Source organism: Eschscholzia californica, unplaced genomic scaffold, assembly GCF_041429995.1.
Source record: "Eschscholzia californica isolate CP2 unplaced genomic scaffold, dmEscCali1.0.p SCAF_4, whole genome shotgun sequence".
Lineage (NCBI taxonomy): Eukaryota > Viridiplantae > Streptophyta > Magnoliopsida > Ranunculales > Papaveraceae > Eschscholzia > Eschscholzia californica.
The window spans coordinates 28638987-28658421 of record NW_028238461.1 but is presented as its reverse complement, the minus strand read 5'-3'; the positions used below and the strand labels follow the sequence as shown (position 1 = coordinate 28658421).

At 39.0% G+C, this 19435-nt stretch overlaps 1 protein-coding gene across 1 annotated transcript; it reads right to left on the bottom strand.

Moving 5' to 3' along the window:
- Window positions 1-9365: 9365 nt before the first annotated feature.
- On the bottom strand, window positions 9366-9734 carry LOC147544013 (uncharacterized). Its single transcript, XM_086635566.1, has one exon. It carries the CDS (start codon window positions 9732-9734, stop codon window positions 9366-9368), a length of 369 nt encoding a protein of 122 aa, XP_086491692.1.
- Window positions 9735-19435: the final 9701 nt, after the last annotated feature.

Sequence of the window (19435 nt, the reverse complement as noted above, 5' to 3'; positions counted from 1 at the left end):
AACCTCCTTTTACGGCGCGGCGTTTGACGGAACCAAAGTCGGACATTCCTTTTATAAGATGAGTGGAGCACTCATGTTTTGAGGAATCTCTCCAATTGTCTTTATGAGAAGTATTGACGTTCATCACGAGTGATGTACTTCTCATTTGAGGGTTATCCAGTGTATAAACCTTTCACACACCCACGTAGTCGAATAGAATATACTATTCCTATAGCCCATGAAACTGCGCTATCCCATCGACTCTCGTGCTAGTCTTCGTGAGTCATTGTTGTCCATGCAATGACCTGGACCAGGGATTTGATAATAAATATTCCAAGTTCACTTAATAGGGTTTCATTCATCAGATCACGTATCTGACAAACCTATTCGGAATGTTTTATCATCAATGGACTGTCGTTTAAACATTAAACCAAATTTAGACGACTTGTGAAATAACTCTATTATTTCTGATAACGAGAGTTGTAAATCTGAGCTTCTTCCGTAAAACTCTTTTTACCCACTCAGTTTTACTTGTCGAGGTTTAAAATTATACCTCATCCTTAGACTCGTGTATGACTCTCATACTTTGTCTTAGGTGACAGTTTAGTTTGACTACGGATGTAATCCGTTTAAACTTTGCTAATTATCAATTAATTTGAAGACCGTTATCTTCAACCTTGATAATTTTTAGTAACTTTTACTAGAGTTAAGGCTTTTAATTCTTTATGTAGTATTTGCAACAGTTCCCGGCTTAAAATACTTTTAGCCTACTTTCCTTCCATGTCTGGAAGTTTGCTATGATGACATGTTCAACTTTTGTACTACTTCATCCTTTAGCCTTCTAAGATGTTTCTAAGTAGTGTTTCGGTTTTCAAATCCGATTTTGGATATTCAAATGCTAATCATATCCAATATGATTGACTTTATGTATTCGAACATAAATCTCTCTCTCATGCTTGTTTGCTACATCGGTGTCTTTTCAAACTCCGATTTAGCAATGCTCTTAGTCATGAGTTTTGGGTCGAAATTCTTTTAGACTTTCTGAGTCTTAGATTTTCTGTTTCGGATCTGAAGCATCTCAGCATACTGAGTCTCTCCAATCCTATCATCCTTTTGATCTATGCTGATAGATCTTCAGATGCCCAAAATGGCATTTCATCCTTGTGTGTGGTCCTTTTATTGAGTCAGTGTGTTCACTGTTACACAACATCTTATGTCGTACTCAATCTTTTGTATGTACTCAGCATACGGACCCGGAAGGTTTGTTTCTCCCACTTACCTTCTTGAAACTCGTGATTCAAGATTATCTTCATTCCTCAGGAATCAAACTTCTTTGATTGCCTTTTTGAATCGAAGATTCTAACTCTTGCGTGTTTTTAATCCGTCGATAGATTTCTGAAGCATTCCTATGGACATAACTTGATTGGAAGAATCTTATTCTTCTTGTCTAGTTTCGGGAAACATGAATGTTTCCATCCTTCTCAGTTTTCTACTTTGGAAAACCAATTTAGGTCTTCTGTTGACTTAAATTATCAAGCTTCATGTCTTGACGAGATATGGATTCCACGATGATTTTGGCTTCTAGCCAAAATCTAGAGTCAGTTTCCGTTTCTGCGCAAGTCTTTTATTTCTTCAGAAATAACCTTTATTTTCTGAGTCTTTAAGATTTTATTTTGACCTTTAAGGGCTTTTGAACAACAATTTGGAATTTTCTCAACTACTTTGAGATATTCCTTTAGAGACACTTTCACTCGCTTTGAGAGTTCTCCTGCGAATGACATTCGCTTTTGTGTGGTGGGTTTACAAGATCATATCTTTAACCTTTCCTTTTTCGAGGAGCCGCAGTTTGTTGCTCTTGGTCGAATTTAATCGTCTTGTACAAGTTTCATGATTGTTCTTCATGACCCTCCATGATTTTTCTCATGATCGAATTAAATCGACTTGTACTTTTCTCCCACTTATTCTTGTAATAATTAGTATTTTTCTCCCAGACTACTAGGTGTGCTAATTACTATAAGAATACTATCATGAGCAACAAACACTTTGTTCTCTTGATTGCTTGTGGAAAAAGCCCAAATTTCTTCTAAAGAAATTGCGTCAGACTTTAGCTAATTTTTGTAACGCTTTTTTTACAAGCTTAGCTGTTAGACGGTCTTTGGTAAGTGTGAAAACAATCGTTTCTAGAATATATTCCAAAATATTCGGAAGACTGGCTTAAACCCATCATTGATCGAATCATATGCATAGCAGTGCTAGATTACTCCCACTGAATCCATCATCCCTCAGATGTGTTCCATGAAGCGAGTTGTGAACCGTTTCGCAACTCCTTTGATGGTTATCAAGTGTTTGACTCAAGTTTTCACCACTCCAATCTAACCGGATGGCTTAAACTTTCTATGTCAAAGTGATTCTCTACTTCGGTTTGTACTTTGTTTGAATCTTTCAAACATTCCGATTTATACTTTATGATTTGTACGTTTCCATACTTCATGAAGTTGTCAGAGTACGTATTTGAAGTTTCTCTCGTTAGCTTCTGCAAGTAAACTTATAGGTCTGCATAACACCGTATGAGTCCTAATATATTACTTGTCTCTATGCCTTTTAAAAAGGGTAACTTTGTCAATTAGTCCTTAAGACCTAATTGACAATGCTGAAGTTAATGAGTTTGAATCTCTTGATATCAGTCATTATCAATGTTAACCTTCAGTTAATTTTACCACTGGTTCCTAGAAGAACAAAATAACAATTATAAAGTTCTAAGCTAGATCAGTGTCTAAAAGAAGACTTCAATCCCTTTCAGCATCCCTAGCATTACTGCTTCTGCTCCCTCTTGGATCTTTACTTCTTTTAGTCAACTATATAATTCCCTTAAGCTCTCACTGAGTCGCTCATCTGGTTTTAAATACCTGATGAAGGAATCCTATGATACTTGTTTAACTTTGTTAACAAGGATACGGAACCGGAATTCATAATTCCATTCCTATCGTCCTCCAGGTGTTAAAGGTAGTTTCCTTTTTAAATGGTCTAACCATTATTTGGAAACATTTACAGTAATGAGGAATACTCTTGATCATGTACTCGACAACTGCTTTTCTTTGATCAAATGTTTGTCTCACTTGACTGATTCTTTGCCCTTTTGAATCTCAAGAACACTTTCTTAGATTCCTTCCATCGAATCTCAAGAACTGTTTCTTAGATTCGATGTTCCCATGTGTTTTGCTCAGTTGTTCTTAACAATCTGAGTGACTCATCTAAGGTCTTTTCTATCTTTGTTCAATCGATATTGAATTAGGTGATAGATGAATTCTATTGTCTTCCATTAGGATGACTTTCTGATTGCCATGGAGGTTTCGTGCCTCTCCATTTATGACTTCTGTAGAAACTATTTCCTCAGTTTGTCTCAATGGTCATGCTAGCATCCATTACTCTTCCAAAGAGAATGTCATACGATTGCTTGCAAATGGCTTTTGACCTTATCTGGTATGAGTCGACATTAGGATTGGGTATTCTAGTACGCTTTTCTTTTTAAATCTGAGAACCATTCTTGATTCATTCTTCCACTCTAGGAAGTTGATAAAAAACCTCCCTTAGGTGTGATCCAATGTTGAAACCATTTTCATGTGTCATCTTAAAACTACATAAAGAATTGGCAAAGTTTTAAAACTCGTTATCGTTTTTGAAAAACATTAGTTTTCCCACATTATTCAATAAAAATCGTCCTCGATTGAATAAGTGATTCCAAGATCTCAGTTCTTCGGAGTAAAGCGGACGAAGGTCCTACCCTTTGACTCCGTCGTTCCGGGTGAGTGAACTACTTCACTGATCATACCTTATGACTTTTGGTTGATAGATTTCATTAATGAATGACTAATCTATCCTTTTGCCTCGAGTATCCAAGACTCTCTTGCTGATCTCGTTGAGTAGAACCATTTAGACTTGTAGGCCTCTTCTATAGACCTACCCGCATTGTCCCAAGGTAGAGGAGGTACTCTGCGAAGGCCGACCCACCTTCCTCGAACAAGGGCGCAACGAGTGTCTTAATCTGGATAGGCAATTACTCAAGATTACGTTTTGGGGACTTTTACGCTAGTCTGGCGTTTGTTATAGTGAACTATTTAGCCTAACTAACATCCACGACATAAGGCGTAAATAAGTAAGTAAATGCGCGCGAGAAAATAAATCAAGCAGACATGGATCCTAGTATGGCCCTTAACCTACAAGATCTAATCTCCTTTGGTTTTCTTCTTGTTTCGCCTTTTGGTTCATCTTAGATCGCCATCTTTGAACCTCCATTGATTTCTCCCACTCGCCTTTGGATTTCATCCTCGAGTTTCTTCAATGGACTCATAGACCCTAAACTGATCTAATTACAAGACTCTAACGATTCGCAGATCGTATAAACTTGAAATTAAAATTAATTACAAAGCATGCACCCATCCGTGCTTAAAACAAGAATAAAGAAATAAATCTATGGCCATACTAGTTTCCCGCATTCACATCACATGCAATCATATAATATATCAAGGCTAAGAATTATATATGCATGATTATCTTGGGAGATACTTTTGTTGACATCACATGTCACATTACGGACCTTAAGTCTAAATTCGAAGAATTCAACTAATGGTGCGTTCCGGTTTATCTTTTATGATTTCTAAAATCATCTTTAAGAAAAACTCCGTTTCGGGTTCTGAAAGCCCGGGTCAATTTCGGAAAAAATATTGGTTCGATCCTTAATGATTTCATAAATCAATTTAAAGAGAAATCCGTTTTGGCCTTCTGGATGGCCCGGATTGATTTTGGAATTATTTGGTTGGAATCGGAAGAAATTTTGGCAAAAACTCCCACTCGAATGATGGTCCCTTTTCGTGGTCCAAAAAGCCTCGAAAAAGCCCGGGACAAGTGTTAGACAAGTCCCGGCCCAAGCCCACAAAAGGGCTCGGACAAGGTCCGGACATAGCACGGCCCATAGGGCCAGCATGTCCTGGCCGAGGCCTTAAGGCCTGATCTCGTCCTGGCCGGAGCCAGGACGCTATTCCATCCACCAAACGCGTCCCAGATGCATCTGGTGCTGGACCGGACCAGCTCTAGGTGTCTCGTACCTAGTCCGAGACACCCAGGACCTTCCAGACACGTCTCCAAGACGCATCTGGTTGAGTGCTCTGCACGCGTCTCCCTCGCAGCTGCTGGTCGCATCCTAGACTTTATTGACCCTGGGGCTAGCGCTTGATACCATGCCTGAGCTGGCTCTTTTACGATGGTCTCGTCCTGGCCGGAGCCAAGACGCTAGTCCATGCACCGGACGCGTCCTAGACACGTCTGGTGCTGGACCGGACCAGCACTAGGTGTCTCGGACCTAGTCCGAGACACCCAGAACCTCCCAGACGCGTCTCCAAGACGCGTCCCCAGTAGCTGCTCTGGACGCGTCTCCAAGACGCGTCCAGAAGCTTCTGTCGCAGTTGCTGGCCGGACACTAGGGTTTTTCCAAAAAACACTAGTTTCCAATTTTTTTTTTTTTTTTTCTTATGCAACTCTAAGTTGCTATTTTCCAATTTTAAAACTTTTCTAAAATTTTGAAATTCCTTTTAGAACACTTCTAAAATTTTTCAAAACTTTTAGAAACTTTTAAAATTTTCCAAATTTGTTTTGGGAGTTTCCTAAACTCAAAACAACTCCTTTTAGAACACTTCTAAAATTCCAAATTTTTGTTTTTCAAAAGTTTCCAAAACTTAAAAACAACTCTTAATCAAACCAATTTTGGATCAAAATCTAGGTTTTTGAAACTTTTCAAAGAACAATTTTGAAATCAATTTGAAAAATCGTTGAATCCAATTCAAAATTAATCAAATTTTATGTTTAAAACCTTTTTAAACATAACTATCAACTTAATGAAGCATGGATTAGTTTGAAATTCAATCAAATTGAGTCTTTTAAAACACTTTTAATCATCAATTTGATTCTCAATTTGAAATTCATTGAATCCCATTCAATAATATCAAATTGTGAGTTTAAATAATTTTAAAACACTTTTAAAATACTTTTATAAACTCAATTTATTATCAAACTATCAATCATATCCAATATGCACTAGTTCGATTCTTAGCAAAAACTAGTTCATTGCAAGAGGCTCTGACGCCACTGTAGGTAATTATACCCTTATACTAGTGTTTATAGCGGATAACGACATCTAATGTCTAACACTAGTATCCCCAAGATCATCATGCAAAACTAGTAATTAAACTAATGGAGATAGTAGATTACCTTAATCGCTTTTTCCCTCGAACTAGTTGAATTGATTAAAGAAGACCAAGAGCTTCAAGTGTAGCTCCTCTACTTGGGACACGAGCAATCAACTTGATCTCCACCTTGTTGTATAGCTAGCACACCAATGGTGGTTGGAAAGAAGAACACCTTCTTCTTTGACTAGATAGATAGTAATGAGAATTAGCTCACTTTCTCCTCTCTACTTGATGTGGTAGAGTAAGAAAGCTTGGAGAGAAATTCCACACCTTATTCTCTGCCCTAAGAGTGTTTATATAGAACCCTAATAAGAATCCACCTCCTTTTAGGTTTCCCAAAACACCCTTTAGAATAAGATTTAGGGAAATAGTCGAAAATAGCAACTATTGATATTTTCTCAATTCCCTAAGGAAGAGGTGTCCAAACACTACGAAAATTGGCATATATAATATTTATTATATCAGAAACTAACCCTCCAAAATTTAGCCCTATCCAAGTCCTAGAAGTACCCGAACCGGTCTAGGCCCAAAAACCCTGTTTTTGGCCTTTTTGTACTATCTTTGCCTAATTCCTTTTTAGGCCTATGAGATATGTTTATGGGACACTCCCATGATTATATCTCACTCCCACTAGTCATATCCTAGATTAATTTTTCACTCTTATGTGTAATCCGTTGTAGGATCCGATCGAAGTTAGCCGCGAATTATTTCGTAATTCGACGATCGTAGTTGGTCTCTAGCTACAACTCTACGATCCCTAAATCAATCGGACTTGATGATCTTCTACATCAATTGTCCTATCCGACAAATTATTCGCATTGTCACCTTGGTCGAAGGACATCTCCTTCAACTCCTTCAGGAATGCCCACTGTTCGATGGCGTTAGATGCATCCTGTAGATCCCCAACAGATAAGCAATATGGTCCTTCAGATTAAGATCTAGCGAAATCCAACTCTCATCCCGATGCGGGTGGAACGCCCATTGTTGGATCCTTACGGACCCAACAGATAAGCAATTCGTAAGTAGCCGGCGCGACCGTGTATAACCCAGTGCGGGATGGGCCCACCAAACATATATTTAAAAGAATGATAATGAGATGTGACGGTTTGGTTTTTTGAATGTGGCATTTTTTTTAAGAATTTCAACTTCATTTATAAACTGTCAAACAGTAGTGGAGTACATAATTCAAGCATTTAAAACAAACAAAAGTAACACTAGTCTCTTAGGTTGCCAGTTGGAAACCACTATTGGGCCATGTATCCCTCGGCTAACAAGTGGGCTTTGCCAATACCTTCACGGTGACAGTAGAAATTTTCGCTTGGGTGTTGCCTCAGTAGAGTTGCCCTACCTTATAGAATGCTCGATGTAATCCTCCACAAGGGGTAATCTTGACCGTCCACGATCGATTGGATGATCCGAAGACAATCTCCTTCATATATAATAGATTGTTGCCCGAAGGAATCCCCTATTACCATCGCCACTTAAACCTCATTCATCTCACTCTCCATTGTCGATCCTGTCGAGATAACTCTACCTTCCCTTCTAAGCACATCTTCTTTGTGATTTCTCACTACTACCCCGATAGCTCCTCTGTCAGTTGTATAAGCTCCAGGGAAGTTAATTTTTAATTTATTTGTTGGTGGAGGAGTCCATGCAGTAAGTGAATCATCCAGTTCCGATTAAGGGTTAGTCAGGGTTCAAGCTTTGGGTCGAGCTTGATGTACTATCTGGTCCAGATTTAACTGTTGATGTCCAAAAATGGTGTTGTTTCGACCTTTCCAGAATCCCCATAAAAGGTAAGAGTAGAACACCAATATTTTTTCATATTTAGGTTGTTGAATAAGTCCTTTGATTAGTTCCATTTCGTTTGAGTGAGGAAGGGTTGTTCAAAGGTGGCTGCTCATTGACACAGTTCTTGGAACTTGGAGCATGATTAGAAGAGGTGCTTTTATGTTTCCTCCTCAGTTGATCAGAGCACACAAACCGAATCTAGAGTTGGATTCCCTCTTTGAGGGCTAGATCTGAGAGATAAACCATGACTAACTACTTTCCACATGAATAATGCAACTTTTGGTTCGATATATTTATTGTCTCGTAGTTTGATCCAAGGAAAGTTGTCTGAAGCCCTCTGGTTTCTATGTTAAGATATGATGCCTTTGTAGTATGACTTAGACGTAAAGATGCCTTTGATTTGTGGTGTCCATATTACTTTATCTTCTTCCTAACTTGGATCTAACTTGATTTTCAGAATTTCCTCTGTTGATTCATTCTCGAAGTAATTATTGATTAGATTTGTATTGCATGAGTTATTTGGGATTAATTCTGAAACTTAATATTTCTCTGTCCGCATTCTGTGATTGATTTGTGGGATAAACCCTTGAATGGTAGGTATCGATGGATCGGATTCACTTCAGATAGATGAACCACTCCCCACCTCCCAACAACAGTTCTTCTTGACGGTGTCACGGACAAGGAACATGGAAGACCATATAGCCGATGAGTTCTGTCATAAGAGATCTTGTCAGACCAGTTACTTTGAACCATGTTCAATCTAGTTGTCTGACTAGATTAAAATAACTAATTCAATCGGTTGGTATCTTATGTTTGTAAGTTGATTTAGGGACCTTTCTAAGAACATCAAATATTGAAACCAAATACTTTATTCTCTCATAAATCCAATTTTAGAGATGATGTTCAAAAGGAAAATACTAAAATCTAATAAAAGTAAGGCCTATAGGAGATTAAAATCTTTCTTGAGCCTTTTTAGCAACCATTGTTTCTTCTGATCTTGACAGGTTCGTCTCCTTTCAGTTAAATACTCAGCTCCCACTTGCTCCTATCATTCATAATAAAATGAGCATTAGGTATCCAATACCTTTTAGGGAGGTGTATTTAATTGAATCAACTTTTGACATTTTTACCTTTTGCGGAAACCACAGTTCTGTTTTTCGTGTCTTTCAGGAATTTGGGATAGTTTCTCTTCCAACGGCCGATGCCATCACAATAGAAACACTTAGAGTCAGAAGAGGAATTCTTGGGTTTGGCAACTTGTTTGCCTTTTTCTTTGCCAAATTTCCTTTTGTTCTTCTGTTTCCCTTCCCTTTTAAATCCTTTGTCCTTCTGAACCATAAGAACTTCTTTCTTAGGTTACGCTACTACGATATTCTCTTCGACTGTCTGGAGCATTGCATGTAGTTCCTCCAAAGATTTATCCCCTCCGTTCATATTGTAGTGCATTCTAAATTGATTGAACTCATTATGAAGTAAATGTAGGATGATATCAGTGGCGAAATCCCGGCCATGGTCGACTCCAAGTCGTGCCAGTTTCTCAAAAAGACTGATCATTTTGAAAACATATGGCCCTACAGGTTTACCCTTTTCAATGCAGCAATCTAGTATTGCCTTTGACGTCTCGTACTTCTCCATTCTGGGCTTATTTTGGAACACTTCCCTAAGTTGTCCTATCATGGTGTAAGCATCCATGTGTATGAACTTATCTTGAAGATTAGGTTCCATGGTTGCCAACATTAAGCACGTTACAGGTTCGGATTTCCTCTGAAGCCTCTAGTGATTATCGGATTAGGAGTGTCTAAGACAGCTGCATTGTTTTCAGATCTGAGGACGAGCCCCAAATTCCGTTCCCACACTTTAAAGTTATCTCCATCAGCTTCCCCTTCTTAATGAGCCAACAGATGTTGAGGGTTTCTTTGTTTGTCATAACTAAACTAAGGGTTATTTCCCTAATGGCCCCCAACTTTGTGACCAGCTTCCCGCCTGGCCCCCTACTTTATGAGAAATACCCATATGGCACCTTCCGTTATAACACCGTCACTCTCTCTCCTCCATCATGTATTCTCTCTCTGCCAACTCATGCCACATCATTTGTTACGCCACCTCATCACCTTCTCCGGCAGAGGTCGCCCCGGTCGGCCAAGTTTCCTGCCGGCGACCTTCAAACTAAAAAAAAAAAAAAAAAAAATTCTCTCTTCCTCTCTCTCTCTTTAAAATTACTCCAGCGAAGGGACACCTTCGCCGAAGTGGTCTGTTCTTGAAGAACAGATCTAGGTCTGTTCGTGAAGAACAGACCACTCCGGCGAAGACCTTCGCCGGAGTAGTTTTAGAGAGAGAGAGAGGAAGAGAGAAAATAAAAATTTAGTTTGAAGGTCGCCGGCCGGAAATTTGGCCGGCCGGCGACCTCTGCCGGAGAAGGTGATGAGGTGGTGTAACAGATGATGTTGCGTGAGTTGGCAGAGAGAGAAAACATGATGGAGGAGAGAGAGTGACGGTGTTATAACGGAAGGGGGCCATATGGGTATTTCTCGTAAAGTAAGGGGCCAGGCGGGAAGCTGGTCACAAAGTTGGGGGCCATTAGGGAAATAACCCTTAAACTAAATGTAAAGAATGCAAAGTGATTTAAACTTGTTATCCTTGCAAAATCCTAGTTTTATCATATTATTCAAGAATCTTTTCCCTATTTGAATAATACGATTCCAAGATCCCATTTCTTCGAAGTTAAGCGTACTAGGGTACTGCCCTTATTCCCGTCGTCCTGGGTGAGTAACATTTTTACTGATTATACTCCTCTGATTCTTGGTTAATCAGTTCACACTTAAGTGTCAAACTAATCCTTTGCCTCGAAGTCCAAACCCTTTTTGCTGACTCGTTGTGTAAAACAAGTTTAGACGCGTAGACTTCTTCACAGATCAACCCGTATTGTCCCGAGGTAAAAGATGGCACCCTGCGGAGGCAGACCCACCATCGATGAACAAGCGCTCAACAGGTGCCTTAATCTGGGTAGGCTTATACTCAATTTTTTTAGGGATTATTACATATTTTATCAAGTTTGCGTTACTATGAACTCAATCGTAACCTTTCGTGACTTATACGTATGCTTTTATGTGAATTCTCGTAAGGTTTTATCTAAAATGAAGGATATATTCGTTAGGTCTGAAGGAGATGTCCTTCTGAAGAAGTGTCCTTCGACCAAGGTAACAATGCGATCAATTTGTCAACTAGGATAACAATGAACTAATCATGAAGATCATCCAGTCTGGTCCAATTAGGGGTCGTAATGCTTTGCTAGAAGCAGCTTACGATCGTCTGCGACTCGTCCGGCTAGTCACGTGCTGGTCTCGCCCATCCTGGCCGGGACCGTTCCGTACTGGAAGTCAGAAACTTTTAAAACACGGCTCCTAGTCGCGTCTGGAACGCGACAAGGTCAGACCGAGTCCATTTTGGACTTCATGTCTTAGACGTTTGCACGTGATCAGGAGGCTCCAACAGACGCGTCTGGTAGCTCTTGATGATCCGAGTTCATCTCGGATTGTCCGAGACATACTGGAAGCTTCCTCCAGACGCATGAGGATGCGTTTGGGAGTTCTAGGCATCTCGTTCTAGGCCCGACATGGTCTAAGACTTCGGCCAAAGGCAAGACGCGTCTGGGACGGCCTCGGACATCTCGGCCTTGGCCCGAGACGTCCTGAAAGGCCCGTCCTTAAGCCAGACGCGTCTAGGACGCGCCTGGGCCTAGGCTAATGTCCTGGCCAATGGCCAGAACGCGTCCTATGCCTAGGGCAGAGACCGAGATGCGTCTAGTCTCGGCCAGAACGTGCTAGGCACGGCCCAATGCATTCGGTCTTGAGCCGAACCGTGCATGAGCCTGACCTATGCATGACCCGAATCTCTTTTGGGTCGGACCACCATATTGGTCCTTGATCTTAGGGTCTTGGGCCTTGACCCATGGTTGTCTAGAGCTATTCTGAATTTGACTTAGGTCCATGGGCCGAAGCTTTACGGGTCTTCACCCGAGTGGGAGTTTTTCAGACGAAAGTCTAAACTTTTCTCCTGGTCCCACCCAAATAATACCGAAATTTTTTTGGGCCACCCGAAGCCCCGAAACGGGGTTTTTCTTAAAATTGATTTGGTAAATCATTAATAGTCAAATCATATATTCCCGAAATTGACCCGGGCTCTTCAAAATCCCAAACAGAGTTTTTTCTTGAACTTGACTTTAGAAATCATAAAAGATAAAACCGGAACGCACCATTAGTCGAATTTTTTGAATTTAGACTTCAGCTCCGTAATGTGACCTAGAGATATCGACAAAAGTATCTCCCGAATTATAATGCATACATAATTGTTAGTCTTGAATATTTAATGAATGCATGTGATGTGAATGCGGGAACTAGTATGGCCATAAAAATTATTTCTTTTATTCTTGTTTTAAGCACGGAAGGGTGCAACTTGTGATAATTTTAATTTCAAGTTTGTACGATCTGTGTATCGTTTGAGTTTTGTAATTAAAGTTTAGGGTATATGAGTCCATTGAAGAAACTGAAGGATGGAGATCCTAATCCGAGTGAGAAATCCCAAACAGAGTTTTTTCTTGAACTTGACTTTAGAAATCATAAAAGATAAAACCGGGCTCTTCAAAATCCCAAACAGAGTTTTTTCTTGAACTTGACTTTAGAAATCATAAAAGATAAAACCGGAACGACCCGGGCTCTTCAAAATCCCAAACAGAGTTTTTTCTTGAACTTGACTTTAGAAATCATAAAAGATAAAACCGGAACGCACCATTAGTCGAATTTTTTGAATTTAGACTTCAGCTCCGTAATGTGACCTAGAGATATCGACAAAAGTATCTCCCGAATTATAATGCATACATAATTGTTAGTCTTGAATATTTAATGAATGCATGTGATGTGAATGCGGGAACTAGTATGGCCATAAAAATTATTTCTTTTATTCTTGTTTTAAGCACGGAAGGGTGCAACTTGTGATAATTTTAATTTCAAGTTTGTACGATCTGTGTATCGTTTGAGTTTTGTAATTAAAGTTTAGGGTATATGAGTCCATTGAAGAAACTGAAGGATGGAGATCCTAATCCGAGTGAGAAATCCCAAACAGAGTTTTTTCTTGAACTTGACTTTAGAAATCATAAAAGATAAAACCGGGCTCTTCAAAATCCCAAACAGAGTTTTTTCTTGAATTTGACTTTAGAAATCATAAAAGATAAAACCGGAACGACCCGGGCTCTTCAAAATCCCAAACAGAGTTTTTTCTTGAACTTGACTTTAGAAATCATAAAAGATAAAACCGGAACGCACCATTAGTCGAATTTTTTGAATTTAGACTTCAGCTCCGTAATGTGACCTAGAGATATCGACAAAAGTATCTCCCGAATTATAATGCATACATAATTGTTAGTCTTGAATATTTAATGAATGCATGTGATGTGAATGCGGGAACTAGTATGGCCATAAAAATTATTTCTTTTATTCTTGTTTTAAGCACGGATGGGTGCAACTTGTGATAATTTTAATTTCAAGTTTGTACGATCTGTGTATCGTTTGAGTTTTGTAATTAAAGTTTAGGGTATATGAGTCCATTGAAGAAACTGAAGGATGGAGATCCTAATCCGAGTGAGAAAAATCAATGGAGGTTTAAAGATGGCGATCTTGGCGAACCAAAAGGCGTAACAAGAAGAAATCCTAAGAAGATTAGATCTTTTAGGACTAGGGGGCATACTAGGATCCATATGTGTTTGATTTAATTTCTCGCGCACAAATACTTGTTTATTTACGCTTTATGTCGTGGATGTTAGTTAGGCTAAACAGTTCACTATAACACATACCAGACTTAGCGTAAAAGTCCCTAAAAGTAATTTTGAGAAAATGCCTACCCAGACTAAGACACCCTTTACGCCATTGATCGTGGATGGTGGATCGGCCTTCACAGAGTGCCATTCTCTATCTTGGGACAATGCGGGTAGACTTATAGAAGGGGTCTACACGTTTAAATGGTTTTTCTCAACGACATCAGCAAAAGAGTTTTGGATACTCGAGGCAAAAGGATAGATTGGGCATTCATTAATGCAATCTATCAACCAAGAGTCATAAGCGTATGATTAGGGAAGTAGTTTGCTCACCTAGGACGACGGAGTTAAAGGCAGTGCCCTAGTCAGCTTGACTTCGGATGACTAAGATCTTGAAATCACGTTATTCAATTAGGGAAGCTTTTATTGAATAATGTGGGAAAACTTAACTTTTCCAAAAACGATAACGAGTTTAAAAGTTTGCAATTCTTTCATGTATTTTAAGATGTCGCAAGATAATGAGTTCAACCTTGAATCAGTCGTAAGAGAAGAGCTGAATAAATCTATCTATGAAGGAAGGAATCGAGAGATACTTCATTTATTGGATCACGGGTTTACAAGCCAGCTAGATGTCCCAGACTATCCAATTTCAGAATTGGATGCTATTTCAACTACTGAAGATGAAGAGCATCAAAAGGATGATCGAAAGAGGGCAGAAACGAATCAATAAATTTCTGGATGCAGACAGCCATGGAGGCAACTCTGCTCGAGAAACCCTCTGACATGGAAGTCCAAACCATTGGTCGAAGATCTGAGGATTTAACCCCAAAGACGTCGAGAATGGAACGGTTTGAAACCACCCAGAAATTATTGGATCTGCGCGTCGAGGAAGGAAAACCAGTAGGCCCTCTTGTTTTGCAAATGATTGTACTCTTTGAGAAACTAGAAGGGCTGGGTTCCCAAAATAGCCTAGATGTGGCTAATGACATCATCCTTCATTCACTTCCTAAAGGGTTCAATCTATTCCGGATGAACCACAACATGAATGGATGGATCAAGCCCTTAGATGAGCTTTATGTAATGCTTCAGGCAGCCGAGGAGTTCAAAGCAAAAGTGGAACCAAAGAATGAGATTATTGTGGTTCAAGCGAACAAAAGGCAGAAAACGAAACCCGCATTCAAAGGAAAGGGAAAGAATGCTAAATCCAAGAAAAAAGTTTCTATTTTTAATGGTAGATGTTTCTACTACAATGGCAAAGGGCCATTAGAAAAGAAACTGCCTAAAGTTCTTGCAGGATAAGGAGAATGGAACAGTAGCTTCCACTTCAGGTATTGGTAATTAATTTATCAAATACTAAAAAATTTCCCAACTTGGTATGAGATACCTAATGCCCTATGATTATGAATGTACAAGAGTAACCGGGAACTTAGTATTTGGCTAAAGGAGAAGAGATCCAAGAGGGTGCAGAAGCTAAGACTGCTAAGGATGCTGAAAGGGATCAAAATCTTCTTCAGGCACTAGTCTAGATTAATTTGTTTTTTTAGTTAGACATCATCTTTGTACTCAGTATTGCAGAGAATCAATAAAAGAGTTCAGTTCTTAAATGAGATGTCTTGAAAGTGTTAAATTAACTAACATATACCAATTGATTCTATAATTGGTTATACCTATAAAAGAGACACATAAGGATGTGATTCATACAACGGGATAATCCCAATGACAAAGGGATGAGGAAAGTGTTTCCAACATAACCAAGAAAGCTTAAAAAGCGAAGAATCGAATTGACAAGATAGAAGGTCTTGAGTCAAAAACAAAAGATGATCGTCGCTTCTAACCTATCCAAATTGGAGCGTCCAAGAGGATAAAATTGAAGAGTACGAATCAAAGTTTCTCCTCCAATAAACACTATGTCTTGACACAGCTTCTCACGCATAACCGAAATCTGTCTAAAAGCTAAAAGAGCCATGTAACAAGATTACAAGGCATAAATAAGCAAAATCTGAAGCAATTTCTTTAGAAGAAATTTGGGCTTCATGATGAGACATGAAAATGCCCCATCCGAATCTCTTAACTAAGGCTAGTTAGTCCAATTTGAGCAGTTACTCTGATGAATTGTGTGTTTCTTTTGTCCAGGTGTCTTTTACAGAATTGAATGCGGAAGACGGATAAAATCGGGAGAAAGACACACTTGAGGGCATTTTGGTCATTTGGAGGTTAGGGTATTCTGGAAGTTTTAGTGCTCGATTGAAATGTAGAGTCCAAGACTAACCCATCAGCGAAAGCGGAAGTCAAATCGGATGATGCGAAAACTAGGACGGGTCAAAGTTTGGTTCAAATCTCGTTAACAAAGTCGACTGGAGGACACATGGCGCAAACCTAATGTGAGAGGGCGGCTGAATCTGGATGTAAGCGGTATAATCTCAGGATGAGCGGGATGAATTTCGGTAGTGAGTCATTATCTGGTACATTACACATGCACGAAGTTCCAATACCCCCGCGCTACCCGACGATCTCTACTGCACACGCGTCCGTCAACTCCATCTGACGGACGGAAACTCTTCGCATCATATTCTCGTCAGCCCGAGATGCACCCGATCGTCTCGCCTTAACAGCTCGCGTCAGCTCCAACCGTTAAGCATGGATTGGGTCCAGACTTGCCAACTCGGTCATCTTTTCTCATCCATACTTTCCTACTATACATTAGTGAGATAAAGTTAATATTTGAATAAATGGAAAGAAAGAGATTGTGTTGGATAGAGTATTTGAGAGAATTTGGATTCTGATTAGATGGGGGGACTCGGTTGGAGATTATTTAGAGAGAGGAGTATATTTCTTCTTTACCTTCTTAGTTGGAAATAATATTCTAGTGAGAGAAAGGTACTGGATATATTTGAGAAGATCCGATTGGATAGAGAGAGAGAAAGAGCTGGGGATTAATCAATAACAGAAGGAAATCTCTCTCAGGATTGAAGAAAGATTGCGACTGATTCGATTTTCTTCTTTATATAACAGTGAAAAATAGAGAGCAAAGGATTATCTCCTCACGGCTAAACAGAGCAGAGATCATTACTTCTTCATCATCTATTGCCATCTTTTCTTTGTATTTCCTTTTTGTGAGAGAAAAAGAAATTAAAGAACAGAGAGAGTGATTGTAGAGAGATAAACAGAGAAATCAAATAAAATAGAGAGCATTATTGAGTTTATCATCACCCATTTTATCTTTTGAATCTTCTTCTGTTATTATTTTAGTGAGAGAGATAAAACAGAGTTGAAAGACAGTGATTGTAGAGAGATTAAAAGAGAAATCAGAGACTTGGATCGCCTTTGAATCATCTTCTTCAAGAGCTTACAGAAACAGAGAAGGAGGTCTTCATTTTTTCTGAAATTTCTGAGGAAGAAGAAGACTCTGTTTGCTTTGCACCTACTATTGGAAAATAATTTTCTCATTGGAAAATTATTTTCTCCAAGGGAGTGTTTGGCTGAGAAAGAGAAAATTATTTTCAGAGATATTTTCATCAATCCAAATCATGTGTGATTGTTTCTATTTAACTTTTAATCTCAATTTTGTTTCAAACATAAGTAGGTAAATTTTTAATCTAGGGTTAGGATGAAGCCGTAGTTTTGCTTCAGTAAATGACCATCATCTCACCATAAACTTCTTTGATTTGCTTTGACATTGTAAAATTAATTTCTTTTCACTAGTTTCGTGATATCTCTTTCATTAGTTATACTTATATTTTGATGTTTCATATTTAGACTAAGTGTCTTTAATGTCTCATGCTTAAGATTTGATAGCTAATAGTTTGAGTATTGTTTGAACTATTGATTTGAAATTAAAAGTTTAGATAGGTTTGTTCTGGAAATATATGATTTTCCGAAGTTTGGTAGATAAGTTACCATTCCTTGAGTTATAAAAAGAATGAGATGTGGTTGAGTAGGTTAGTTTACAAGCATGCTAAGGTGGATTCCGAAACCCTAGGTTTTCTCCTCATAAGTTTCTCCATCAAATTATCTTTACGTTGTTTAGTTAAGTTTGTTATTTTATCAATTCCTCATCATAAAAACCACTTTTCGAAGGAAACCATATTAGTTATAAGATCTAGAATAGGTTGACTTAGTCTCCGCGGATCGACCCGGGTCTTACAGGGTTTACTACTTGACACCCGTATACTTGCGGGTGGAGACCTATAAAGGGTAACCTTTTAGGCTCTTCAAGTTTTTGGCGCCGTTGCCGGGGACTAAGTTTGAATTTGTTTTATCTTATTTCTATATTTGGAAAGTTTTTTTTGGTAAATTTTTATTTTTGGACACTTTGAATTGCTTTTTCATTTTTGGTGTGTAGAACACTAAAGAGCAAAGGAAAAGGCGCAACAAGGAGAGGAGCTCAAGAAGAAGAATTTACAGTTTTATTTTTAGTATTTTTTATTTTTTGTGAGAGAGAGACTTTATACTTTCCAGTTTTTATTTTTGGTTTAAACGGTTTGACCCTTAATTAGAGGGCTTTTAAATTGTAACGGAAAACCAAACGAAGCCTCGGGTTCGAACACTCACGGGGAGAGCGGCCCGGGTCCTCTGCAAGGGTCATCGCCCGTCTTGAACGGGAGTAATTTCTTAATCACCCACGAATCTCCTGTCAGTGGGTAATTGTGTGTTTTGTGTGCCTAATTGCTTTGACCGAATTGTTTAGTATAAGCATTCTAGTAAGGGCAATAGCCTTATTGAAAGATAGGAGACGGATTTCATCACCATCTCTTGCTCAAATAGGTAACAACATTCACGATCATAAACCTCACCTAAAACTAAAATCTGATTTAGACCTTAGCCTCTAGGGTCTCGAGCTCATGGGATCTTTGAAACAACTCAGGGACTTGATTTTTATTTGGGCATTCCTAAAAAGGAAGTGTCATTCAATTCTTTCACGGGTCGCCTCGAGAAGAGGAAACGTTACCTAAGGTTGGACGGCTATCACAACGTTTATCGTTGGCTGTCTCCAAGAATTGTTTGACCATATTACTTTGACGGAGTAACCCTCATAACAATTATAGTTCAAGCTTTGTTACGGAGTAGGAGCTGTCTAGATTTTTAAGGTGAATCTGACAAACCCATTCACTAAAACTAAAGTCTAACTTGTTGCTAGAATTTGTTTAGGTTGCTTGGTGGAGTCAACTTGTTTGTGCTTGCTTTCCTCTAGGGTCTTCATAGTGATTCTTTGGTTCGAATCATTGGGCTCTAGTTTATGCCCGGTAGATATCGTGATAAGAGAGGTCGTTTCATTAGTAGAGAAACTCATTTAACTAATCTTTTAGCGAATCTCTCTTTGAGTGACACAATAGGTGAAAATCTGAACCAAGCCATGGGTGGAAATCAGCCTATGACACTCAGGGAATATATGAAACCTACTAGAACTTGTCAACCAACAAGCATACGGTTACCCCACTCCACGACTCACTTCGAGTTGAAGCCGAGCATTATTCAAATGCTCCCGACCTTCCATGGGGTTGAGAACGAGAACCCCTACCACCATGTTAGGGATTTTGATGAAATATGTGGGACTATGAATCTCCCCAATATGCCTGATGAAATTTTGAGACTTAGGTTATTCCCTTTCTCTTTGAAAGAT

Bases quoted from the DNA above. Each gene is read 5' to 3' on its own strand.
- LOC147544013 (XM_086635566.1), bottom strand. From the start codon at position 9,734: ATGGAACCTAATCTTCAAGATAAGTTCATACACATGGATGCTTACACC.